The sequence below is a fragment of the Vicugna pacos genome, chromosome 4, assembly GCF_048564905.1.
Source record: "Vicugna pacos chromosome 4, VicPac4, whole genome shotgun sequence".
Taxonomy (NCBI): domain Eukaryota; kingdom Metazoa; phylum Chordata; class Mammalia; order Artiodactyla; family Camelidae; genus Vicugna; species Vicugna pacos.
This window is the reverse complement of record NC_132990.1, coordinates 4,721,206-4,748,340: the sequence shown is the minus strand read 5'-3', so window position 1 is coordinate 4,748,340 and position 27,135 is coordinate 4,721,206. Positions and strand designations below refer to the sequence as shown.

Below are 27,135 nucleotides of genomic sequence, written 5' to 3'. Positions count from 1 at the left end.
ACATCAGGATTGGAAGAGGTGTTAAGAAAATACAAAACCTTGCATCCTCTGCCCCCAAACGACCGACTGGTACTTATGTGATCAGAATGTTTTCTTAAACGTTAAAGAAAAAAGATGCTTCTAATAATCCTGTAAACATGTGACAGAAAAATAAGGCTTTTAAAGTCACCTTCTGGGACTTAAGGAAAACAAAGTTATGCTCCCAATGTCTTTATATCAGCTCTTAACCTCACATGAACCCAGTTATACACATAAATCCCCTATTTAAGTCAGCGTTTCCAAGGCAGTTGTGAGATGGTTTTTTGACAACCAAAAAAAAGCACAAAACAACAATGGTGCCCACAGTACTCTGACAGCCAAGGTGCTTTCGCCATCCATGCCCTCAGAAGGCGCAGAAGCTTTGAAGTACTTTTGTAAAAAGTTGAGGTAAAACTGATAAGCAGTGGAGTGCTAGGGCTTTGAGCGTCCAATCTGATGAGTTCTGGTAAATGTGTAAATCCCACGTGACCAGCGGTTCAGTCAAGACCCAGAGCCTTTTGGTCACCCCACAAGGGTCCCTGGTGGGTGTTAGTCAACCCCTCCACCTCGACCTTGCAACCAATATTTTTATTTTGCCGAGAGAGATTAGTTTTGCATATTCTTGAATTTCACAGAAATAGAATCATAAGAGTATGTACTTCTTGCTTCTTTGGCTCCACATGTTCTTTTGAGATTTATCCATGTTACTGTGTATAAGCAGTTATTTTCTTTTTTATTGCTTAGAAGTAGTCATTGTATGAATACACCATAACCTATTCATTCTCCCATTGATGGGCGTTTGGGTTGTTTCCAGTTTGGGGAAAACTATGAATAAAGCTGCAATTAACATTCATATTTATGTCTTTCTGTGGACATGTGCTTTCATTTTTCTTGAGTAAATACTATAGGAATGGAATCACTAGGTTGTAGAGTAAATGCTTGTTTAACTTTATAAAAAACTGCTCCCATCAGCAATCTATGAGAATTCCAGTTGCTTCACATACTTGCCAACATTTGATATTGTCAATCTTACTAATTTTAGCCATACTCATGGGTGTGAAATGTTACCTTACGGCTTTCCTGTTCATTTTCCTGACACAAGTGATGTTGAAAAATTTCATGTGTTAACTGCCAACTTACACATATTTTTTGATGTGTGTATTCAAGTCTTTGGCCCATTTTTAAAAACTGAGTTGTTTCTTGTGTTCTTGAGTTTTAAGAGATCTTTATATATTCTGGACCAGTCCCCAGTTAGATACATATTGAAAATAATTTCCACCTGCTGTTGGATTGTTTTTGCATTTTCTTAAGGACATCTATCAAAGAACAGAAGTTTAAAGTTCTGATGAAGTCTAATTTACCCATTTTTCTCATATTGTTAGTGCTTTTCTGCATTCCTTCTAAGAAATCTTAGATTATCCCAACATCAAAAAAGAGATTCTCCTTGTTTACTTTTACGGGCTTTATAGTTTGAACATTTATTTTGAAGTCTGTGATCCATCTCTAACCAATTTTTGTGTATTGTGAGGTAGAGGATCATTTTTTTACCACCTGGATAACCAGTTGTTCCAGTACCATTTGATAAAAATTTTCCTTTCCCCACTGAATTGCGTTGGCATCTCTGTCAAAAATCAGTTGACCACATACGTATGGGGTCTACTTCTGGACACTAATCTGTCCCACCAATATATGTCTGTCCTTTTGCCAATACCTCACTGTCTTGGTCTTGATTACTGCAGTTTAAAGTCTTGAAATCAGGTAGTGTGAATCCTGTGGGGATTTTTGCTTGCTTGTTTGTTTTTTTGCTTTGTTTTTCAAAATTGGCTGCTGTAGGTCCTTTGCCTTTCCAGGTAAGTTTTATAATCAGCTTGTCGATTCCTGTTTTGCACCTGTCTACTTCTCTTTTCACTTCTGTCAGTTCTCGCTTTGTGTGTTTCAGAACCCTGTCGTTGGGCACAAACCCACTTGTAGTTGCTATTTCTCCGGATGAACCGACTATTTCACCATTACAAAACGTCCCTCTTCTTCTCCGGTCACACTCCTGATCTTGAAACCTAATCCAGGAGCTGCCGGCAGAGCCACACCAGCTTTCTTGTGCTCATTTACGCAGCACAGCTCTTCCCTTCTTCTTGCTTTAATCTACCTGGGTCTTTACTATTAGAATGTGTCTCTTGAAAACAACACATAATTGGGTTTTCATCCAGTGTGATGTATTTGCTTTTTACTACTATATTCAGTTAATTTCCACTTAGTTTTTGTAATTAACGTACTTGTAGGCATATTTAAGTTCATCTTTTGGTATCAGTTTCTTTTGTTCCTCTGGCAGCCCACAGCTCTGTCTTTTGACATTTCAAGTCAATCAAGATTGTGCCTTGAGTTCTGGCCCCTTGACCCCACTCAGACCCCCTCCTACCCCTCACGTGAGGGCCCTCAGGGAAAAGTCAGAATACCCAACATGGTTTCCTTTTTCAAGGGCTGAATCCCCTCCAGTTTTTATCTGCTTTTTGGGTTGCTCTCCAATAACTTCAAATAGGTTCTAAAAACATTTTCCCCAGAGTTTATAATTTTTATCCGTGGGAGATTCAGGCTGGTACATTCCACTACCGGAACCAGAACATGCACTGATTTGCTGTTTGCACTGACCACTGTGTGAGCTCAGGGAAAGCGGCTTGTCATGACAACCTCAAGTCTTTGCCTCCTAGTCCAGTTGGGCACATTGATGGGGCCGCACTGTGCTTTCCAAATAAAACAAGGGTGAGGGAAAGGATAAAAGGAGAATGAAAAGCACTGAAGATAAACATTTTTGACAATGGGAAAGAATGTGGATTAATGGGATTCCTCATAAAGTGCTGGGGGGAACGTAGCTGGGCACAACCACGTATGAAAACAAGTTGGCAGTTATCTGCTGAAGCTGAACCTCTGCGTGCCTAATAACCAGCACGTCCACGCCCAAGTATATGTCCCAGGATGTTCAGAGCAACGCTGTTTACAGAAGGAAACAGTCTGGAAGTAGCCCAAGTGCCCACCCCCAGGAAGATGGCTACATGGCGGTGCACTCTGCGAACAGAGAACAGAGTGGCACCTCAGCCACACAGCACAGAGCCACCCTGGGCACGTGCTGCTGGAAAGGCTGCACAGCGTGCGACTCTGGGTTGCTGTGTTTTACCGAGCGCAACGACAAGCACTGGAAAACCTGGCTTAACAAATCATATGTATGTGATCAAACTACTTTCAGAGAAAGCAAAGGGATGATAAACATAGGATTAAGACAGAGGTTACCTGGGGGGAGAAAGTCAGGGCGAATGGGTGCAGGACAGTTACCAGGAGAGTTCTCCATGTACCCTGCATACGTGGAAGTAGGCCAGCTTTTGCTTGGATGTCGGCTTAGCAGATGTTCATCTGATTAACGATGAATCCACGGATAAACAAATAAAACAAAGAAAGAAAAGACACGCATGGACCCAAAAAGAAAAGAGAGTCAGGCGTGGACCAAACAGGACAGAGGGGGCCATGCATCAGGGATTATGATTAACCTAAAAAGGCGCACTCAAGAAGGCAGGGGGCTGATGATGAGAAAGGCTGTCGATTAGGAAGTCAGGCAACCAGGAACAGCCCCGGGAAGTGACATAATACACGTGCACGAAGGCGCCTGCAAAGGTGAGAGGCTGCCGCTCTCGCACCCTGAGCGCAAGCTGGGAGTGATGAATTCCTGCTTCTCTCTGGACCCTTGCCCTGCCTCCACCGCGACCCAGTCTGTGCCCCCCAGACACAAGTAGCCCGGGGAGGGCACCATTCTAAATGGAAAGTGACTGTAACTCCAGTACAGCCAGTCCAAGTCTCAAATGCCAAACCCAACAACGCGGCTCGGAGCAAGCTGACAGGGAAACAGCCTCAGGCGAGGGGTACAGAGCAGCTCTTCTCTCACCCGCGTCCGCCACCCAGCCCAGGTGTGTTCCAGGAGCTAGAGACAGGTTTTCTAGAGGTCAGTTCCTAATTGGGAATACAGGAATGTTCAGGGAGGATAAAAGATATTTATAGTTATGCCTCAAAATAGGTGGGGGGGCCAGCCAGTGCCTTTCAGCAGAGCTCTCCTCCCGAATTCCAGGCTGGTTCCATTGATAATGTTGTTTGCTACAGTCTAGCGAACTTCCCTAGGGAGAGAGAGGATGGAAAAACTACACCATAAATATTTATCGTTGCCTTAAAAAACAGAAAAAGCTGCTAAAACCTGGGAGGTTTCTCGGCGTAGAGGTATGTGGGATTTTAGTAGAGCCAAGCACCAGAGCACTGCTCTCCTAAGTCAAACCGCAGGAAGCATCACAAAGGGCCATGACAGACCGCACAGGCAGCTGCAGAGGACCCGAGCACTTGAACAGGCAAGGCACCACAGAGCCATTAGGTAGGTCTGTGGCCATCAGAAGCACAGGCCAGTTAAAATGCCCAAAGGTGAAAGCTCTCTGGCAGGAAAGGCTCCCGTTGCGCACACAGTCACGCTAACTGGTCAGCCGCCTCTGCAGACGGGCCCCAGGGTGCAAGTCTTCCCGCAGGTCCCCAGGCCGGCGTCTCGCTTACTGACTGGGCCCACTCACGCCTATTCCCAGCTCCTCCTCTACAATGACTCAAATCCTTCCTTGTCACTCTCACTGCCTCCTTCTCTTCTGGAATCCGAATGACGTTTAGGTCTCTGATATGAATAGAAACTGATGGTTAAGAATGCCCAGTACTGCTCGGTAATACGTGAGATTTCCTTCCTAGCACACGGCGTACAGACACACGGCGTACAACACAGGGCCCAGGAGACGCATCCCCTGGGGCGGGGCCCGCTGCCCTGACAGAGGTCCCTGCACAACAGCAGACAAATGCTTCTGGGTACCAGGACATGGGACGGATGGGGACCATCTTGATTTTTTTCAATTAAAATGATTTTACCTTTGGTGGGGCATTCATTTGGAAGCTTTCTTCATGAACAAAGCAGTCTATCAAAATCACTGGAAATAAAGTGTCCCTTTCTGGTGATGAGTCAAATGCTCTTAACAGGCTCTTTTTCTTTGGGGGAATGAATATTATCTGCAGCATAACAAACCTGCTGGTTTTCTTTTTCCAGAGCTTCTACAAAGCATCGTGTGAACACCTGCATCGCGGCCAGTACTTCTGGGGCTCCCTCGGTTTCCAGGAGTGCGTACCTGAGCAATGCAAAGCCAGATCACAACACATTTAGTGATTAATCTGGCAGCCATGTGAACCTGAACACATATAAGGGAAAAATGGTAACATTCTTTCTGTGCCAGAAGCTTCAGCGGTATCTCAAGTCGTCAGATTTCAGTCCTTGCATGAGAGCAAGAGAAAACTGTCATTCCTTTTTCTGAAGACTCTGTTTAAAATTGTAACGTGCAGAGCTCTCTTTCTTGGTCTTTAAATTATTAAGCACTTGGTACCCCTTCCGTGCGGGCCTGGAATGCTCTTTACAAACATTTGTGCACCGTATGCATGGAAATGCAACACCCACAGAACTTTTGCTCTTGCAAATGGAGAAACAGGTGCCCAAAGGGTTAAAACGGCTCAGTCATATCCACCCAGCAAAGTGGTGGAAGAAATCTGTGTGTTTCTGGTTTGATTTCCACGCACTTTCATATTAACTTCTCTTTATGTGTGTTAAACAAACAAACAAACAGAAATTCAAACTTTGCTAGCTTTAAACTAAAAACAGCATTTTGACTTACTTCTATGTTCATTTGGCTTAAAGTTAGTATGTTTCAAGATCAACCCAAGGGCTGGGTTATTTGCTATTGTAAAAATTCCTTTCCCCAGTGTCTGCTGTCTGCCCTGGGGCCTCTGCTTCCTGAGTACAAGGGGGATGGGACAGAGGGCAGATATCATGGCTGCACCAGCACCCAAGAAAGAGGCTGAAAACCCCGCCCCACGGCCAGTTCCCTGGGAGGGGTCCGGCTCCCCACTGACTGTCAGCCATAACCCGACCTGGTGTCCAGGGGTCTCCTCATCTCTCACCCTTGTAAATCCAGTGCACTTACCAAGAAGTACTGGTATTTGCAGAATAGAAATGAGTGTGTTGTAACATGCATAGCTGATTTTGCCTTTCAGAAGAGCTCTGTTAAGAATGGCATTATTTACTTTTATTCTTGGTTTTCCTTAGCTTGAAAATCCTTTAAAAAGATTGGTCAGCCCTCCTGTGGTGAAGGGAGTACATTGCTACCCTTTATTCTGAGTTGAGAAAAATCCTACGTGACTATTCAATAATTTAAAATCGAATTAAATTCTTCTTTTCCACCATTATTATTAGAACTTTAAAAGATTAAAAAAAAGACAGTCATCTTAATTCTTAGGCATTGGCTTTTAAATATACACTGACATTTAGTTTTACCAAAAAGCTCAGAGGGGTTAGATGGAATCTCCCCATGTACACCCAGAGACTAGCACAGAATTTTATATTCATATTTGGAAACTGAACATATTTAGACCAACTACGAACAGAAACAGCACAATATTTACCTGAACATTTCATCTACGACTCTGAATATGGCAGGGTGGCAGGCTGCTTCAGGCTGTAAAGGAAAAGACTGTGAGAAAGTAAAATATCAGAAGCATTTCATTAATAATGACTTGCTTCCGTCAGGGAAATGAGCTGTCCAGAACAGCTGGTGTCTAGAAAATGGGTATAGATTCCTTTGGGTTAGAAAAAGGAACCACCAGCTCATGGCAAACGCCCTGCATGTAGTTTTCTTGGGGCAAGGGGATTATAGGCAACTTTAATTTCTTCTTTGCCCTCCTGTATGTTCCACAGTTTCTATAATAAGCCCATATAATTGAGAAAAAAGAGTCAATAAGTATCATGGAAAATTAAAAATGCCTTCTACCGGCGTGCTGGAACGCAGACATAGAGCCTGCCTGTGTTGCTACTTTTACGTAATACTCTTCTTGGGTCTGACCACCTTACATGACTTACAAGTGCCTCAGAATCAGATGTGGGCCTGGTATCTGTTCATTCCTGCTTGTTAGGAAATGAGTATACAATTATTTAGAATTATCATTGAGGGAGGCAGTGACCACCATCGTGCCGGACTAAATAATGCCATAACATAGTGCATTATGAATTTGGCAGCTTAAATTATTTAGGGTAAAAAGAGAGTTAATGAAAATAAAGATACTATCATCTTGCACAATGACAGCAATCTGATTTAACCCATGGATACTTCTGTGACAGGTTTTGGTGGTTTAAATTTGCAGCAGCTGACTTACTGTGGCCTGGGTGGGGCGGCAGTGGGCCTGACCCAGGTTCCATATCCTTTCGGCCCATAGCTTAAAGCTCAGAGCACGGGGACTAAGCCAGAGGAAAATGCCGCTGTGGTCTAAAACAGACATTTTACGGTTGCATCCAAATGTTAGCGAATTAGGCTCTAAAGGGAATTTCTTCAAGTCATACTGAGCTTGATATAACTAGCTTTGGGAAACATTTTGTCATACCACCTCATCAAGGAAGAGAGAAAAGAGAATACGCTTTGCCTCTCAAGTTTTCTAGACCAAGCCGAAGAAAGAATGGTGCCTGTCTGCCCAGACTTTCTTATCCACACCCTTCGGCGCTGGCGGCTCGAGTTGTAACACTGAACGTGTGCCATCTAGTGCTCACGCGCCGCCACTGCAGGCTGTCACAGAAGGCTCCAGGCAAGGGCACTGCCACTTGTTAAACTGAAGAGACAGATTCGTGATTTGTAAGTCACAAATCTCTACTCTTTAAGTAGAGTAATCCACACTCCCTAATCCTTCACTGATGGCCATTTTTGTCTTAAAAAACCCCAACAACAACTAAAAATTCTTATAAATTATGTACTCGAGAAAGTAATTCGGCAGAGCCATGGTTCAACAGAAGAGGGACAGAATATTTCTTGGCTTTAATTTCCCTGCTTCTCAGCCTCACTGTAAATAATAACGATTATTAATATATCACTGGATATATGCCCAGAAAACATCATCAAAGTTTGTATGTATTCATAATGGAAAAAATCAAACCAGAAGGGAAAAGCAAACTGTACACCTTGAAGAAATGTGATTCATCGAATTTGCCAGACCAATTTTTCAGTTTCATATACAGACAATACGGCTCTGGTATGAGAGTGTTTAAGACCAAAGAACACTGTCATGTGCCCACAGACAGATACCCAGAGCCTGAAAATGCAGGCAGAAAATAAGACTAATATTGAAAACGGTACAACAGAACAATTCCTTTTGTTCTAAAGTCTAACTACTCCAGAGCCACTCTATGAATTTGATGCTAGTAGAAAATCATTCAGTACTGATTACAGGGATTTCCAAATGGCAAAAAAGAAGTCTGATCCAACGTGTAGAACAGGGCTACCGTGGAAAGCAAGGGGAAAGCAACGGAATTGTAACTCAGTCTGTTGAAAGAGGACTGGAGCCTGGACATCTTTTCTTTGACACAGTGTTTTCCAGCAGAACAGCGCAATCAGATGTCGTAAATGTCTCCAGACTGTGTGGAATCTGCCTGTTCCCTACATGCTGATGGCCTCTCCTCTTATTCTGTCCAAATATTTCAGACCTTTGGTTGTTCTCAACCTGTTTCCACATCCTGTTTTCACTTTTAAAACAGATAAGATGCCGGGAGGAAGGGGAACCCCACTGAAACAGCAACGGTGGAGATTTTGATTTAAAACCAGTCTCCCCTGCCACTCCCTAGCTGTGAACAGCTCTTTCTCATCTGCAGCCTTCACTGATGGTTTTAAAACTGAGACTCTTTACACTTCCCGAGCACATAATATCAGGGTCAGTGAGTCCCCTCATGAAGCCCGGAGTGCTCACAGGCCAGGCATGTGTCCCACTGACAGCAAATCACAAAAGCAAACTTAAGCTGCTTTTCTTATCAAGGGAATCCTCCAAATAGAATTAAAGTCTTAATTTATGCTTCTTTGGAAGCCATAAATTCCTCCCCTAAATCTTTACAGCATCCACGTGAGGGAAGAGGCAAACATTTAACCCCTCTGTGTCCCGTTTTATTTGTAAAACGGTACCCTACAGGAACGCAACAGGCCACTCTGCAACCCAGAACTCTGGAGAAGCCCCACAATCCAGGCAGTTATCTTTTCTATTAAAACGAGGACAGAAAGGAAAACCTTTCTTGCGTTCCATCTGTTTGTCTGTTTTTCTCCATCCTACTAAAAGCTGTTCCTTCTCAAGTTCTGCTCCCCTCCGTCCAGCCTAACGACTTCCAACTACAGAGTACTTCAAGTCGAGGGAAACTATGTCACCAGGAGCCCATCGGTAACAGGAGTCTGCCTTTCTTCCCTCCCCTCCCGCTGCCCCCAGTGCCTTCACTAAATGTCAGAGGATGAACAGAAGATGATGGCGCGCTGTGGACCCCGGCTTCCTTTCCTTATGGGCCAGACTGTTCTGGGGTGTGCATCCCTTCCCATCTCTCACAGCTACCCAGAACTGCACTGCTTTACCTCCTCTCTGCCTAGGACAGCCCCTTCCCATCCCTCAAAAACACAAAGGAGGACTACGTCAGCACCAAGAAGTACGCAGCGGCTGGGTTCTCTAGGCCTGCGTCGTGCGGGAGGTGAGGGAGAGGCCGGCTTGTCACACTGTTCCATGAACTGTACATGTGACATCGACGCTCGCTCTCTGTCCTTGGTGTCTAGCCTGTGATTTTCCTCCTAATTCATCAACAATCATTACAAGGCCACCTGCCACTTGAAAGAGGCCTGAGAGCACAGAGAACAGAATTCGCAGGAAGAAATCTTTCCTTTTTTGTGTCATTTTCTAATTCTCTGTTATGTATGTGGGACAGAGAATGGGGAGAGGGGAAGAAGAGAGAGTACAAACCAAAAAGGGAAATTATACTATAATATGAAGTAGTTTACAGACAAATGTGAATGTCTCTTACAGAAAACAAAAAGGCAGTGAAGACACAAAAAATTCAAGCCTTCTTCATTTATCACCCTTTATAGGTATTTTTCCTAAAAATGGAGAAGGAAGCTTTAGGTGAGAGACAAACTGAAGTTCAGGAAGCCTTAGACAGATTCTCTTTCATAATCTACTTTTATGCACGTTTATGTAGTTTATTCAGGAATGGTCATTAAAAAAGAATAAATAAATGGCTGACGAGAAGTTTACCCAATAGCCGGCAACCCCATCCCACTGCATAGCCAACTCTTCCAAACTCTTGACAAGCAGGAGCCCTTGTGTTAATATATGTATATAAATTAAAAGGTGACTGTATTCATCAAAAATAAATTTCTTCTTAAAAAAGATTCTTCGTTAAGTTTCATTTCAATAAACTCCTTTATTGAGTTAAAAAACAATTCGGTTTAAAAAAATCTACTTACATAAAAAATCTTCACATCTGTCATGTAAAATAAGGTACCTTTATAAATACGTACTTTTTTATTATATCATTTTCTTTTCTGTTTTCAAAATACTAAGCTTAAGACTTTAAATATCCCTTTTACATTTTAGGATCTATTTTGTTTCAAAACATTCAGGTTTCTTTCAACAAATTTGAGCTTGGAAAAATTATTCTTTCTTTTCAATCTTTACCAGATGTTGTTTATACTACAAGCAGGGTTTTCTTCAGTACTCCATAATGCAATTATTGTTTAATTAGTGATAAATCTGTCATTTCTGGACTTAAAAAGAAAAACTTAACAAGTACCAAATGTACTTTTGTTTTAAATTTACCTGCGCGCTCTGAGAACGTTAGACACTGGGATGTCAGTTCAGGATGCTGAGCAAAATCTCCCCAAATCTGAAGTTCTTCTTTTTTAGCCTTGCTCAGTGGCCTCTACCCTGCTGGTTTGTGCAGCCTGAGCAGGAAGATAGCTCCTCAGCCCCCTGCTGCTTCTTGGCTCAGCCTCTGAGTGGCAGTGACCCCCCGAGGTCAATTACTGCCCTGTTTTGTTTTTGGTTTTTGTTTTTTTGTTTCTCTCCCTTCATCTCCGACTGGTTGTCCTGCATCCTCAACAGTGAACACAGAACTTGCAATCTGGGCCTCTTCCTTTAGAGAGACAACGCTGGGGGATCTGGTGCCCCCCTGAGGTCAACGCTGGAAAGTGCAATTACTGTCCGAGATTTATTTTACCTTTAGCCACAAGCCTAAACCATCTCCACACGTTTCTGTTCGACCACTGCGAAACTGTCTACTTCAGCTTTTGTTAAATCACATGCATCACATTAAAGAGCTCAAAAAGAAAGAAAGGAATGCTTAAAGGACTGCTAACGAGATAGCAGGAAAAGAAAACCCTAGTACATGAGTAAGAAGTTATTCAAGCAGAGAAAACTGACATCATCCAGGATGTGTAGTTAATTCTTTGGTATAATCTTCTATTAAAGGGGAATTGTGTTTGGAATTTTGTGTAAAAGAAGTTTCTTTTTCTTTTGGAAGTGGCTGTGACTGCCATGTGGAGAATGAAAACAAGAATGCATCTTATCTCATACCAGGGAGGTCAAGGAGGATGCTGCGGTATCTGCATGTTTGTTATTTTTAAGCTTTTATTAGATCAAGAACTAATTTTCCCCCTATCTTTACTGAGGTATACCTGACAAGAGAAAGAACTAATTTTAACGGAGCTATAAAGAGAATACCAGGAGTGTTTTCTGAGTTAAAATCTGAATAAACAAAACCACAACCCAATTCTTGCCCCGCTCCCCCACTCTTTCATGGGCAAGTCTGTGAAGGCAAGGGAGCCACTCCCCTGGACCCGGCTGGAGGGCCAGGCGGCATGTGGGGCCGGCCAGCGAAGGAGCGCCGGGGAGGGCATGGGAACCAGGGCCTATCCCAGCCCTGGCATGCAACAGGGCAGCTGAGCACAGTGCCACCCAGCCAGTACTTCTCATTCAAACGTGGAATATAAACAATAGCTTTTGGGGCTCCACAAACACAATTGTAACTGGAAAACATAACACCCTTCCGAGGAGGGGCCAGCCTTGGGAAACCAAACAGTGCAAAGAAAGCTGCATAATTAACAAGTGGCTTTCACTGCTTTTTGGTGACATCAGCTTTTAAGGTCAGGCCTGAAGCTACGGATTATGGTCTTCCATTGCCTGCTCTGTCGAGGGAAAGCCGAGACTGCCTGCTTTTGAAAAGTGTCAGTCTGTTCGGTAGATGACAAACTGAGGTTAACGCCTTGATTTATTTAGGAGCCACCAAATATGGCAGGTAGCCATGTACTTGAGGGGAGGTGCAGTCCACAGAAGCCAAAGGGCGAATCCCTAAAGTAAACTTACTTTTATTTTAGAACTCAAAACGCATTTAGAATTCAGGTGATTATTAGATTAGTGCCTTAGAATTCATACATAGTCTTAATGGAAAATACCAGGCCTTGCGTCCCTCAGAGACCAAAGAACATTTGGGGAGATCATTTCACTCTGCTCAACCTGCGCCACACTTTTATCTTTTGTTTTTTGCAACATCCTGGTAACTACAGAATTTCCAGGGCTACTTCTGGGTAGTCCCAAGAGATGGGAACATAATTAACAGTGCTCCATATAAAACACAAGTTACGTAGACCATCGCATTTTAACTTCTCTCAGAATCCAGCTCTAATGTAATAGGCATCAAGTTTCTTCTGGAGGAAAACACAGCAGCCCTGTGCTATCTGAGTCTTCAAGATCTCTCTGACAGCCCTGCGTGGCCCTGTCCCTGCACAAGATGCTGTGCTGTGATAAGTGAGTCAGATGATGCAATTAGGAAGCAGGCTCTCCAGGCTACCCTTCTAATCACTCAGCCACGTCACAAGCTTATTCCAGCCCGCCTAGTTTTCTGGCACCGCAGGCCCACGCCAATCAAGGACTTGCAGCCCTGTATTATAATTAACCTCCCTGAACTGCAAGGCGCAGAGAGGTCACATCCTGCCAGTGCCACAATAAATTAAGCCAAATAACACCCTCAAGAATCCCCTTTTAACCATAATGGAAGCTCTGAATCTCTACACACAAGATCTTGACAAACGCTTTTTGTAAATCAACAGACTTCAAAACTATTTGGGGGAGATCATTTTAAACCATAAACTGGAGACTGAAGGTTACACAGTGTGATGTTTAATGGGAATGCCTTCTCTCTCTCTCTCTCCTAGCCAACAACATTCTGTGTTTACTGATGTGCCGCGCAAGCCCGAGGGCCATAGGTACAAAGGACGCAAAGGAGGTTCAGAGAAGAATCACACCAACTGAGAGAAGTCAGTGAAACTGGAACTTTTCTATAGGCTGGAGATTTAAGGAAAATTTAATAAGAACCCTGAAAGCAAGGAAATAGCTCAGTTACTATATTTTGCCATTGAAAGAGGACCAGAGAAAATTAAATTACAGCATAATTTAGTTATCAGTCAGAAAAAAAGATTTAATAAATTTACCTGATAAATTTATTGCATTTATTACCCGTTAAAGGTAATGTTTTGAATGGGCTGGCAGGGGCTTCTAAAAGATCTTTGTTTATTTTGAATTTTATTATAATTATTTTTACATAAGGGACATTCTTATTTCTCACCTTACTATGCAACTCTTTTAAATAGTGAAGTACTAATTTTCCTGTAAATATCTCTCTTTGGGCTCTCCCTGGCTTTCTAGTTATTTTCTTTCCTATTTTCTCTATCAAACACGGTCAACTTCTCAATCAGTCGGGTCCGGCTTGTGCCAGCTCATGTGCAGATGAAAGCAGCACGGCTGCTGGCTGCTGCAGCACCGTCGGTAGGCACCCGCGAGGCCCCAGGATGGGAAGGGAAGAGGAGCCGAAGAAAAGGGAGACGGCAACCAGGGGCGTGGACAGTCACACGCGTGAGCCTCCGGGGAATGATCAGGACCCCGAAAGAGAACCGGGATGCAGGAAGAAGGCGACGGACTCATCCAGGATTCCCTTACACAGCCTCCAATGTGAAAGAGAAAGAAAGCAAGAAAACAGGAAGTTCTAACTGAATTAAACAAACAGGCTTCGGGGAGGTGGGGGCTGTGTATACTCAAAGCGCAGACTCAGCCCGCCCCGACCCGGGGCTCAGCTCGGCGGGGAGGGCCGGCACCCTCCCCTGCCCGGCATCCCGGCCACCAGCGTCGGATCGGGCTCTCCCCCATCTCTCCGTGAACTAACTTTCTCCACCGGTGCAACGGGAGGAAAATCCCTGCCACGCCTCCCCTAGGTTAGGAAAGCCAGTGAGGGAACTTGTTAGAGCCCACCGAGGTTCCCGTGGTCCCGACAGTCGCGCCAGGCGCAGGACACCTCTGGTAGCTTTTAAACTATTTGTTCAGAGTGCACTGGTCTTTATTCCCGGTCTTACAAAAATGCACATAAATTCCAGAGCTGCCTCCCACAGAGGGAAACCACCCCAAATGCTCCGATTCTGAGGTTGGCCCCCAGACACTGGATCAGGCAGCCAGTGGGTTTGCCCGGCCAGCCCCCAGGCCTGAGAGGTCCTGAGGAGAGGGGGCGGGCAGCCACCGCGTGCAGGGGGCTTCAAGGCCGATGGAATTCTTAGCTGTTTTTGTTGTTTTAACCATTTTTCAGGTATTTTGTTTCCTTTAAGTATTTTATTTTTCCTCTAGTGAAGGGCTTATTTTTTAATGCTCTTCTTTGTTAACAGGGTCCTCCTATTAATAAGATCTTCGTTTTTTAAAACTTACTTTTCATGTGGAAGGCAAAATACTGTTTTAGAAGGTTTGTTGTCCAAATGTCAACTCTTGTGAATACAGTATATCTTAATCTCTCCCTATGTCCAGCACATTTCCAAGGATGCAGAAAAGCCCCTACGTTAGGTATTTGAAAAATAAAATGTAGATAGAAGACTATTCTAAAAGGTACCAATTGCTCTTTGGTTTAAATTTTTCCCCCTTGAGCTGAGTAAAAGAAATGATACCTAGCAATTTTTTAAAGGATTTTTCTCCTCATCAAAGCCCAGCACGTACCAGCAATGAATCTTTCATAAAGCATTCGATCCTTCTCAGACAGTTTCTCTCACTGGAGACCAGCTTTTCAAAAAGATGCAGCACTGCTTTTTCAAGGCTGGGAAGGTGCCGAAGCCAGAGGCAGAGTACAGCTGACACGGGGAGACAAATCTTCCTCCTTTCAGTAAGAAATGAACACAAATTTAAATAGAAATGAGTTACTGAAAAAAGATTAGGAAAGTTCAGAATGCAATAACAAATCCAATCTGTGACCTTTTTTTTCCATATGGTCATAAGCGGTTAATATTTATAGTATCAATGAATATTTTACCAAGTACCCTTTTGCAAAATGTGAATATGCTTGTACTTCAACTCTAGAAAAAAAAATGCTTTCATAAAGGACAAACAAACATACAGTGATGGAAGAAAGAGAGTGATTAAAAACAGTAATGATATTGAGATAGCCAGGTATATGCAGTCCCTAATTTAAGAAATAATTATGTTTGAAAGTATATCATGATGGTTTAAAACATGGAATCAGACCGGGGTTTGAGTCCCAGGGCCCCCACTTACTAACTATATGACCTTGGGAAAGTTACTTAACCTCTAAACCTCAGTTTACTCATCTGTAAAATGAGAATCTCTCCCTCACAGTGTTGCCAGAAGGATCAAATGCAATAACAACACGTGTACAGTGATTAGCACAGTTCATGACACACGGTAAATATTTAATAGCTGTACTCGTTAAGTCTGCTGCAAATTTTCTCCAGTATCAATTTCATAAAAGGTGGTTACAGCCTGGTTGATTCATAGCTGATCCACAGCGTGATACTCTATAACCCTAATTTTGTGCAGCTACATTTCTATAGGAAAATGTATTTGGAGGTTCCTCCTGTGCCAGGTCAGTCAACCAGGGGTTCTGCTTCTCCTGGGAGGGAGCATGAGGCGGACGTCTGTCGAACTCTGAGCCACCAGTGGGAGGGCAGCGGGGCTGCCCCCACGGAGCCCGCCCTGCGAGCACTGGGCCTAGTCTGGCCTGGCGACACTTGCCTTTCTGCTCTTGGCCCTGCTTTTCCAAGGCCTCATGCCCTTTCACCCATAGCATCACAGGCAGCAGAGTGCTTTCCGGGTTCTGCCAAAGACGTTTACTGCTTTTAATAAGAAAAACAAAAGCTGGAGGCACAAAGGTTCCCCATTACCCCATAACCCCTTCAATGTCTTTCCCTGCACCGTCACTTCTGGGCCATTTCTCTGCAGGAGCTGGCACAGAGCCCAGGGAATGGGTACAGGGGCAGGAAATGAACAGGCGAGACCCAGGGTAGCAATTTCTAGTGGTTTCTCTGTTTCTTCTCCCTCAGCATAACTCCTGTAGACTTTGTCCTGGATTAACTCTGGGACAAGACTAGAAGAAGCTGAAGCGTTGTGGGGTCTGTCACAGGAGCAGGCAGAAGGGCAGGAGAAAGGGAGGAAGGGATGGCTTGCATCTGACCCTCTGTCTGCTCTCCCATTCTCACCCCGAGCGTCACCTCTTCTGAGAAGTCGTGCTGGACCCTCTTCCCTCCCTTCCCCACACCCGGCAGGGAAGAACTGCTATGGTGCCTCAACCTCTTGTCACCTGGCACGTCCTGGGGCCACACTATGGATGCCCTCTATTGTGGCATGAGTGCTTTGGGCTGCCACTCCCATGCCACCTCCCCGGTCATACTCAATAGCTAGGAGCTGCAGTCACGCATTCAAGGAAGATGACCGAGCACTTCCCATGTGGCACTCAGTGTGCAGGCCGAACAACTGGGAACAAAGCAGACCTAATCCGTGCCCCTGGCAGTTCAGGGCCCAGTGGTAGGTGTGCACACAGACATATACCAAATTATGATAAAGGCAATGAAGGAAAAGGACAGGCTGAGGTAAAAGCGAGTAACAGGGAAGTCAGTTTAGATCGGGTGGCCAGGGACCGTCTCTCCAGCTGAGTTTAGCTAGAGATTAGCTAGGTGGCAGGAAGGGCCCTCTAGCAGAGGGGAGGTAGCCGTGATGGGAAGAGCAAGATCAGAGGGAGAGAAGCCCTGGACAGCAAAGGAGAGGTGCTTGGGATGAGGCTGTGCAGTACCACAGGCGAAGTACAGCTTTGGAATTTTATTCTGGGAATCTTTTGGCCCAGAGGTTTTAAACGGCAGACTGCCAGGATCTGATTTACATTTCAAAGATCACCCTGACTGCTGCATGGAGAGCTGAGGGCAGAGGCTAGAGCGGGTACAGGATCCCGGGGGAGCGGGTGCTAGCTTGGACCTGGGCGGCCTTGGAGGAGAGAGACAGAATGTATTTCAGCAGTAATATCAAGACACTGGCAATGAGTTTGATGAGAGGTGGTGAAGTGGAAGTAGGAATCGAGGCTGTTCCACGTTTCCTGAGCTCCAGGATGGATGGACTGAGCGTTTTCTGTGCTAGGAAGAAGGGGAGAAAAGACTTGTGAAGGACTTACTAAGAGCTCAGTTTGAGGTATGTGAATTTAGAATGTCTAAGGCACAATCCAACAGTGATACAAAATAGGTCCTTGTATCCCAGTTGGAAATTAGGGAGCTGTCAGCTGGCATGGAGGGGCAGGGGAATGGAGAATTCCGAGGGAGAGAGGTCTGGACAGGGAGAGAAGAGGGCTCAGGTCTGTACCCTGAGGAGTTTCCACAGGTAGAGGAGGAGGCCGAGGAGTTGCAGACAGAAGGAGTGCTGGACACGCAGGAGACACAGAAGCAGAGAACAGTGTCACCAAGGAGGAGGCGGCAGGCCTGGCTTGACCAACTCTGCTGAGAGGCTGAGGACACGGGGAGGGCATCGGGAGCCCTTTGTGACCTCCCCAAGAACAGAGGGTAGGTAGGGTGATGGACACTTAAGGCGGAAGTGCAACCAGCACTGCAGGCAGGCTTTCAGGGGGATGGCTGCGCTGGGAGTGACACCAAGAAGCCACCACACAGGGGTGGTGGCCTGTGTGCTCCTCAAGGCTGGCTGCTGATGGGCCAGACGCAGAGGACTGGGAGAGGCTGAAGGACCAGCAGCGGCCATTTGTTAAGGGCTGACCAACAGCGCTAAGCACTTCACTTGTATTTTCATCCTCACAACAACCCTACAAAGCAGGTACCAGTATGACCCTTATTTTACAGACAAGGCAATTGAGGTCAGAGAGGGACCAAGGGCTCGCAGCTATGACTGGAACCCAGGAGGTCCGATGCCGGAGCTGGTCCTCAGCCCCAGGTCACAGAGAAGCCTCTCCACTCTGTAGGCAGGAGAGTGGGGGGTGCTGCTCAGAAGTTGGGGGCCTGGCCTGGGGTGAGAGCAGACAGTTTTCTTGGGTGAGCCAGATGCCTGGACTCTGTGTTTGCTCTCTTCAGTGCCTAGGGAAGACTTTTCAAAGTCCAGGCTGCAGCTGATCTTAGGCACATTAACAGACCCCTGGGGAAGGATTTCCGTCCAGCTTTCTTGAGGAAGAACATCCTTTGGGAGTGAGGGAGGGTGTCTGTAGCCTCTGTCTCAGAGCCAGAAAGCCCCCGAGGCAGGAAAGCTCTGAGGTGCAGAGGGAAGAACCAGACCGCAGAGGCTCCTCCCTTCCCAAACAACAGGGATGTCTTCTGACCTGCTCTCATCACACCTGATCTTTTTTCAGGATCCATACGACATAAAGACGTACATCATTAGAAAAGTTTCTCACTTCAGTGAGAGTTCAGAGGCGGCCCCCTTCCCGCGCCCTCTGAGCAGCAGTGTGCATGAAGTGTGATGTCTCCCATCAGGCCACAGCGGCTGAGCGATGCCCAGCAGCACAGAGGTACTAGCTGTTGAGAATGGACAGCAGGTGAGTATGAATAAGTGTAAGTAAAAGGAAGCTGGTGTAAAAAGGTAGTTCCATCGAATATCTGAGTTAAAAGATACTGTTTAGTTACATATTTACATAAGAGTTACGTAAGTTCTATACTAAAGTCAGGAAGTACATTATATTTTTGTTCTAGTCTCAGAGTTTAAAAAACTGAGTGTGTTAACAATTGTCTTTTCATTTCCCTTGATTCAGAGCACACTCTACTAATTATTGTGAATGATTAAATCTATAGACCCATGTTTAGTATTTGAATCATCTATTAACAAAAAACCTATTTTGCTCTAAAACATCAAAGACTTAACTCTTAATAGTTAATCTTGGATGAAGAAATCACCAAAGCAATATGATCTTAATATACTTACATAACAAAATTTGGTTGGACCAACACATTGGTATTCTACACAATATTCTAAATTTGCACCAGTTTGGTTTTGAAATAAAAAATTACATTACAGTGAATGTAAATTATATCTCAATAAAACCAGGAAAAAAGGAGGCAAATAATAAAAGCAGAAATATAAATGACCAATAAAAATATGCAGACTTTCAACCTTATTAATAGTAAAGACAGGTAAACTAACACTCCAAGGAGGTATCATTTTTCACGCTCACATCAGCAAATGTTCAGGTGAGTGACAGCACCCAGCACTGAAGCAGGCACAGAGGACGGCTGTCCTCAGAGGGGGGCAGGGAGTGGCTCTGCCCTTCTGGTTAGGTCACGTGACACCACCTAGTAAACTGTAAAATTCATATCCCTGGCCATCAGAACTATGCTTTTGTGAATCTGAATGGCAGAAATAAAGGCATTAGTTGCAGGATATTGACTGCAGCGATGTTTTAAAGACAAAATTAGAAACAACTTGAATGCAAAATAGCTAAATAAATTACGGTCCATTCATATCAGGGAATATGTTCCTATTTTATAAGAATGAGCTGGATCTATATCTCTTGAGGAACACCCAAGACATGCTAGTTAAAAAATAGGTTCCAGGGTCATGTGTATGGTGTGATGCTGTTTTTGTTTTTGTTTTTTTTTTTTTATAAAAAAGCTACTTAAAAAAGAGAGAATCAACTCATCTTCGACAAAGGAGGCAAGAATATACAATGGAATAAAGACAGTCTCTTCGGCAAATGGTGTTGGGAAAACTGGACAGCAGCCTGTAAAACAATGAAGCTAGAACACTCCCTTACACCATATACAAAAATCAACTCAAAATGGATTAAAGACTTAAACATAAGACAAGATACAATAAACCTCCTAGAGGAAAACATAGGCAAAACATTATCTGACATACATTTCAAAAATTTTCTCCTAGAAGAAATAAAAGCAAGAATAAACAAATGGGACCTAATGAAACTTACAAGCTTCTGCAGAGCAAAGGAAACCAGAAATAAAACAAGAAGAAAACCTACGGAATGGGAGAAAATTTTTGCAAGTGAAACCGACAAAGGCTTGATCTCCAGAATATATAAGCAGCTCATACGACTCAATAAGAAAAAAATAAACAACCCAATCCAAAAATGGGCAGAAGACCTAAACAAGCAATTCTCCAAGGAAGACATACAAATGATCAAAAAGCACATGAAAAAATGCTCAATATCACTATTTATCAGAGAAATGCAAATCAAAACTACAATGAGGTATCACCTCACACCAGTCAGAATGGCCGTCATTCAAAAATCCACAAATGACAAATGCTGGAGAGGCTGTGGAGAAAGGGGAACCCTCCTACACTGCTGGTGGGAATGCAGTTTGGTGCAGCCACTGTGGAAAACAGTGTGGAGATTCCTCAAAAGACTAGGAATAGACTTACCATATGACCCAGGAATCTCACTCCTGGAGTGAGTGTCCAGAAGGAACCCTAATTCAGGATGACACCTGCACCCCAATGGTTATAGCAGCACTATTTACAATAGCCAAGACATGGAAACAGCCTAAATGTCCATCAGCAGATGACTGGATAAAAAAGAGGTGGTATATTTATACAGTGGAATACTACTCAGCCATAAAAACCGACAACATAATGCCATTTGCAGCAACATGGATGCTCCTAGAGAATGTCATTCTAAGTGAAGTAAGCCAGAAAGAGAAAGAAAAATACCATATGAGATCGCTCATATGTGGAATCTAAAAAACAAAAACAAAAACAAACAAACAAACAAAAACAAAGCATAAATACAGGACAGAAATAGACTCATGGACAGAGAATACAGACTTGTGGTTACCAGGGGGGGAGAGGGTGGGAAGGGATAGACTGGGATTTCAAAATTGTAGAACAGATAAACAAGATTACACTGTATAGCACAGGGAAATATACACAAAATGTTATGATAAATCACAGAGAAAAAAATGTGACAATGAGTGTGTATATGTCCATGAATGACTGAAAAATTGTGCTGAACACTGGAATTTGACACAACATTGTAAAATGATTATAAATCAATAAAAAATGTTAAAAAAAAACATACACTTAAAATGGTTTCTCCACTATAAATGTAACTAGTTGATTTTGGAAAAGTAGAAAAATTAAGTCTAGGTAATTCTGAAATACTTTTTCTGTGTTTTGCTCAGTTCACAATAAAGAATAAAAGAATAGCACAAAATAAAACAATCAAAAAAAAAAAGAGAAAATTGTTTTATATAGATTTCTATATGTTTGCAAGAGCATAAGGCATGGTTACCAGAAGTACTGGAGGGTGATAAGGAGGGGATAATTGACATTTTCTGTATGTACTTCTGTACTGTATTGTGTGACCTGATAAAATGAATATGTATATTTCTATGGGGATTTTAAAGAGCCAATAAAGCAAAAAAAAGAAAAAAATGTCTTTAGGAACAGCAAAAAGTTTCATTCTATTCAACATGTCTTAGTCACAGACGCTCTAAGGCTGGCCTTTCCTTACTTCTTCCATCCACCCAGCCTGGACACTGATCAAAATGATGAATTCAAGAAAAACAGGTTGAGATAAAAACCTGGCACTCGAAAACTGCTACCTAATAATCACGGGACATTTTCCGCATTACGGCTGTTTTAGGAAAATGACAGGGTGTTTGGGACTTACGAGTAACACATTATAACTTTCTCCTTTAATGTACTGAGGACTAGGCTCCCGGTACACCCGGTACACTAAGAGTCTCAGTAACAATTTCTGACCCAAAGCAGGAGAAGCCTGGACAGGACACTGCTTTGTCCAACATCTCCCACTCTTAGGTTCTTTTAGACGGATGTCTCCTTGACATTTAAAAAAAACATACTTTGTTTCCCCAACCACTCAATGTCGTGAGTTAGTCGTGTGCTCCATCGTCTACAAAAAGAGGAAGGATGTAAAGAAACTGGTCCAGCTGCTTATTAATAATTTTGGCTCCATTTTTTTTATAGCTGTAATACAAAACCAGAATGTGGAATTCAATTCTTTGCAATAAAGTTCCTGATGAGGGTGGTGCCCATCAGCAAGGAATGTGTTCTCACGCTGTCTGAGATGCAGAGGAGAGAGGAAAGAGCTTCCTCACTTGAGACAAATGCAGGCAGTGTTCCAACCAGAAAGAGATCAAGGCTGCTTGGGCTGCCGGAGAAGCCCCCCAAAATCAGGACCAACTTTTCTGGAGAACTATTTAATTCCAAGGAGCTGGAAAGAATAGTCTCTACTACATCTCAAAGGTTGTATTCCCAGTATTCCCATGAAAACTCGATCTAAGAAGTACATCAAACTCGAGGAAACTGTGCCATCGTTATCATGTCTAAGTGCAGAGAAGTCACTTCTCAAAGCAAAGAGCAGCAACACCAAGCAAGGAAATGTCCAAACCCAAACATACTGGAATGTCTATTTCAAATCAACACCAGCAGGGTTTTTACTTGAAAAGTAATTTTTTTAGTGACTAATTTTGTGACCATATCTTATTAAAAAAAAAAAAAAGAAAGAAAAAAAGGGTGACGTTAGGAAGTCTCAATAAACAGCTAAAGATGGGAGTTGTGGTTGCTCCTAGTGCTTTGCTGGTTTTCTGTCCTTGGTGTTACACTAGCCTTTCCTCGTTTAGATGTTCACCTATCCTGACAACACTGAAAGCCTGATTTTTCTTATCTGAGCTGAAAAAAACACAAAATGTGAAGCTTGGTTGAAGGTCAGCTTTTTCTTGTAATTTTTTTTTCTTATTAAGCATCGTTGAAGGCTGTATTAGTTCTTTCAGCAATGGGAATTTTGCTTATAGCTGGCCTTAGTTCAGTCGTAATTTCATTAGGAGGAGAAGAGACAAGCCTGAGAAAACCTAATAAAACATTATCAAAAATAATATAATAATTATTAAAGCCAACAACAATGATAACAGCAGCGTTGTGCTTACAGTGACTGTTTATCCTGGTGCCAGGCACCGCGCCAAACATACCGTGGGCACTGCACCCATTTAAATATGTTGGTGTGCCGAGGACAAGTCTGTGTCTGCTTCCCACCATAATGATAACAGGCACCTCTTTTAACTCTGAAAAGTGTTATGGTCTGCAATTTATAACTGTATGGTCAGCGTGTTTTAACACTCCCAGCCAGCCTGTGAGGTCAGTTGGTCAGTCAGTCACGCACCCATTCCTTCTTTCATTTGTTCATTAGCTCATTCATTCCGGCGTGCAGAAAAAATTCTCCATCCAGTCGTCAAACTTCCCAATATTTTTGAAGCAATGGATTTAGATTTACCTTAGAGGACACGTCAAGCAGAAGTACTTGTACTCCATATACTTATGAAGGAATTGCAGGAGCCCTCCCAGAAAGGTGTTACGCAATCTGGAGCCTGCAGGTGGCAACACCAGGGATAGACTTGAGAAGTTAGGCTTGACTTTTAGGCCAAGAAATTATAAGGTTCCTCTGGGTTAACTAAACTGCAGAGATGGGTAAGCATATGCTGTTTAAAAGAAGACAAGCTGCCCATTTCTGAAAATACATGACTGTATTTGGAAGCTAAAGCCAAAGACACCCAGCCAATCGTAAACCAGATGAAATCCCACTGGTAACTGTGGTAAGCAAATAGTTGGAAGGCTAAACACAGGGCAGGGCACATCGGTCACAGAAAGTATGTGGTTTCTAAATGACCACGCAGCACATCTGGGGAACTGTTCAAGGGGCCGGGGGTAAGGGGGTGCTGGTGTCGGGGTGGTAATTTGCACTGATTGATCGAATCAACCTCCCCGTGTCAACATGTGGCTGGGATGCTCTGTCCATGGGAAAGTGTCCATGGAAAGCCTCCAGCCCTTACGCCACTGTTTGGGGAACTTGCTGAGCTGAAGCCATAGGAATTGGACAAGCTGAAGACCACCCAGCGTTTCTGGACAGTCTGTTCCCTACGGATTAGCAGACATAATTTTCCAAACCAAATAAATTTTATTAGTTGCTGAGGGAGAACATGCTATCACAAGCAAAATAAATAGCAAAGGACGTCAGGCCTACTCATGGAGCTGCAGCCCTCGGCTTTCCGTCTGAGCACTGCGGGTGGAATAAGGGTGGCTATTCTCTAAGTGCATCTCCTTCTCGCCAGTAATTTCTGCAACAGCTTTGTGGGGTTTCACAGAGGATGCAAAGGGGCATTCCCCTTCTCTTTCCCTTTAATTCAACTCGTGTTGAGAAAGCAAGACTGGAAATACAGGTTGCTAAGACCATATTCTTTGATAACAATGTATTGCTAAATAAACCAGAACAGAGCTACCAAGGTGAACGCCAAAGAGCAGTTTTACTTAAAAATAAATACTCCGAAAAATTGCTTTGGAGTGTGAAACACCTGCAGCCTGTAAATGATGTGAAGGGCACACGCGTGTGGGGCACACTTGCCAAATTCTACAGACTTTCAGACTGATTATTACTCAGTATCTTCCATAAGTAACAATAATAACTGATCAGACTTCTTAGGAAATTCAGACTCTTGGATAAATTTTGACGTAAGTTTGGAGCAGACAGAAGAAAAGACTTTGTATTTTTAACCATGAAAATTATGTCCTCATCTTTTTAAAAAAAAATCTAAGAATCTAACCTTTCTTTCTAAATCTTACCTTAACAAATTCCTAGATAACATTTTATAAAAAGTGAAATTAAAATATACATTCTAGTTTTTACGAGTTACGTATGGAAAATGACAAATACTCTACCAGTAACTACTTCCTCTGAAAGAATGATGGCAGTTTTGAGGTTATTCATTTTCCAAATGTAATGATATAATAAAAGACAATCTGAAGATGGGAAGAAGTTCCACTTATTATGGAATGAATGAATAAATAAATAAGCCCATAGGAATAAGAAATATCTAAAATCTTTATGTGGAAAATATGTCAGATTCCTTAAGATCATAAAAGTAAACCTGAACAAAATGGAAAGATGTAAGTGCTCTTGGGTAGGTGGACAGAAACCCTTAACATCATCAAGCTGCCTGTTTCCCTCAGTCAATCCATATATCTAACACGAGCCTCCCTGCAAATAACATGGCCTAACTTTCCTAGAAATTGACAAATTGGTTTCAAAGTTTCTTGAAAGATAAAATAATCAAGAATTGCCAGGCAAACCCTGAAAAAGAAGAGAAATAAGGGGGAATAATCTTATTGTATACTAAGCATATTAGAAAGATGCTGTCATTCAAACAAAGTGGCACTCGTGCATGAATATACAATAGGCCAAAGAAGCAACAGGAAATAAGAAGACAGGCAGAAACGCACACAGAAGGTGAGTGCAGTCGGCTCTCTGTACCCATGGGCTCTGCACCCGTGGAGGAGTAGGGCGGACTGTACCACCAACTATACTCTGCCATTTTATATGAGAGACTTGGGCATCTGTAGATTTTGGTATCCACGGGAGTCCTGGAGCCAATCCCCTGTGGATACTGAGGGATGACGGTATATGATTAAGGGAGCATCTTAAGTCAATGGAGGGTTGAGGAGGTGACTGCACCCTTTATCACACTCAAGATGGTAGAATGCTCTATAACTTGAGAAGGAGGAAAAGCAACAAAACTACTTCAACAAATAATCTGCAAAACAAAACCAAGAAGGGATTGGGAACCTACAGATTGAAAGAGACTTCTAAACCTTCCAACCAAATGCAATGTGTAGACTTTGTACTCAAAATTCCAGAAAAACCACCAGGAGAATTTACTCTGCTCTCGGCCTAAATTTGTGGTGTTGCTAAGGAATCAGTGTCAATTTTTAGATATAATAACAGTAATGTAGTTATGTATTAAAAAATGCACCATATAGAGACTTCGTATTTCCTGTTCTGTATGTAAGGAGCTTGCCAGTCACCACTTTGTACTAACAAAAGTAAGAAAAAACAAAAAACATAAAAAAGACTGAAAAATCAACAACTCTTCTCGCATTCTTAAGAGGGGGAAGACACAGGGCAAACCCTGGCCCCAAGACTGGAGATAACAGGTAAGTGAATACAGGGAATCATGGCTTACTGGAGCAGGGACCCACAAGTAGAAACCACTTAGCGAATGGCTAGAGGCTCAGTGCGAACGACTCAGAGAGTTAAAACCTCCAGGTGGACTCTGTCAGAGAGAAGGCCCCCTCAGGACTGTGAGATTGACCTCCAGGAGCCCCAACCAGGTTCTCACAGTAAATATTGGAGAAAAAGCCACTCCTGCTTTAGGCTGGAAGAGGGGGAAAGGAATCATTTAAAAATACAGCAAAGCACTCTGTTCTTAGTAAGGCCTGCCCTTGGGGGAAGCTAGTTAGCCACAGCCTAACTTGCTGGGATATGATCAGAGTCTGACCTGCAGGAAGGCAAATAACCACTTCCAGCCAGCTCTAGGCATCCTAAAAGAATGTAAAAGGAAGAAAAAACTGAGAAACACTTGGGAAGTTCATAGCCCAGAGGCACAAGCTCACCAAAAGACTGAGACCTAATGGTAAGACTACAGAACACTTTCCCTCCCCTCACACCTCGACACATTACCAAAAGCCTATTTACAGCAGTTGTTTTTACTTAATACATCTTGTCGGGCTATTAAGAAAATAATGACTAGTTATAACAAAAGGGAAAAAACCACAATTTGAAGAGACAGAGCAAGAATCAGAACCAGGCATGGCAGAGATGTTGGAATTATCAGGACAGAAATTAAAAACAATTATGATGAATATACTAAGGCCTCTAATGGATAAAGAGGACAACGTGCAAGGACAGATGAGCAGTGTAAGCAGAGAGATGGAAATACTAAGGAAGAACCTAAAATAAATGCCAGATAAAAAACACTGCAGCAGAAAGGAAGGATGCTTTTGATGGGCTTATTAGTAGACTCGGTAAGGAGAGAACCTCTGATCTAGAGGACATGTCAATGGAAACCTTGAAAACTGAAAGCAGAGATAACGAAGTCTGAAAAGAACAGAACAGAGTTTCTAAGG

The 27,135-nt window shown here is 43.2% G+C and overlaps 1 protein-coding gene across 6 annotated transcripts in view; it reads right to left on the bottom strand.

Moving 5' to 3' along the window:
* The window catches only part of FANCC (FA complementation group C), a 183,718-nt gene that overhangs the window by 15,637 nt on the left and 140,946 nt on the right, over nt 1–27,135 (bottom strand). For 5 of the 6 annotated variants that reach the window (XM_072959173.1, XM_072959174.1, XM_072959172.1 and 2 more), the window contains 3 exons: nt 14,935–15,091; nt 6,526–6,593; nt 5,102–5,201 (listed from right to left, as the gene is read on the bottom strand). In XM_072959173.1, the coding sequence (XP_072815274.1) occupies nt 5,102–5,201; nt 6,526–6,593; nt 14,935–15,091 (325 nt within the window). The remainder of the gene's footprint in view (nt 1–5,101; nt 5,202–6,525; nt 6,594–14,934; nt 15,092–27,135) is intronic. The other variant, XM_072959176.1, reaches the window with a different exon arrangement.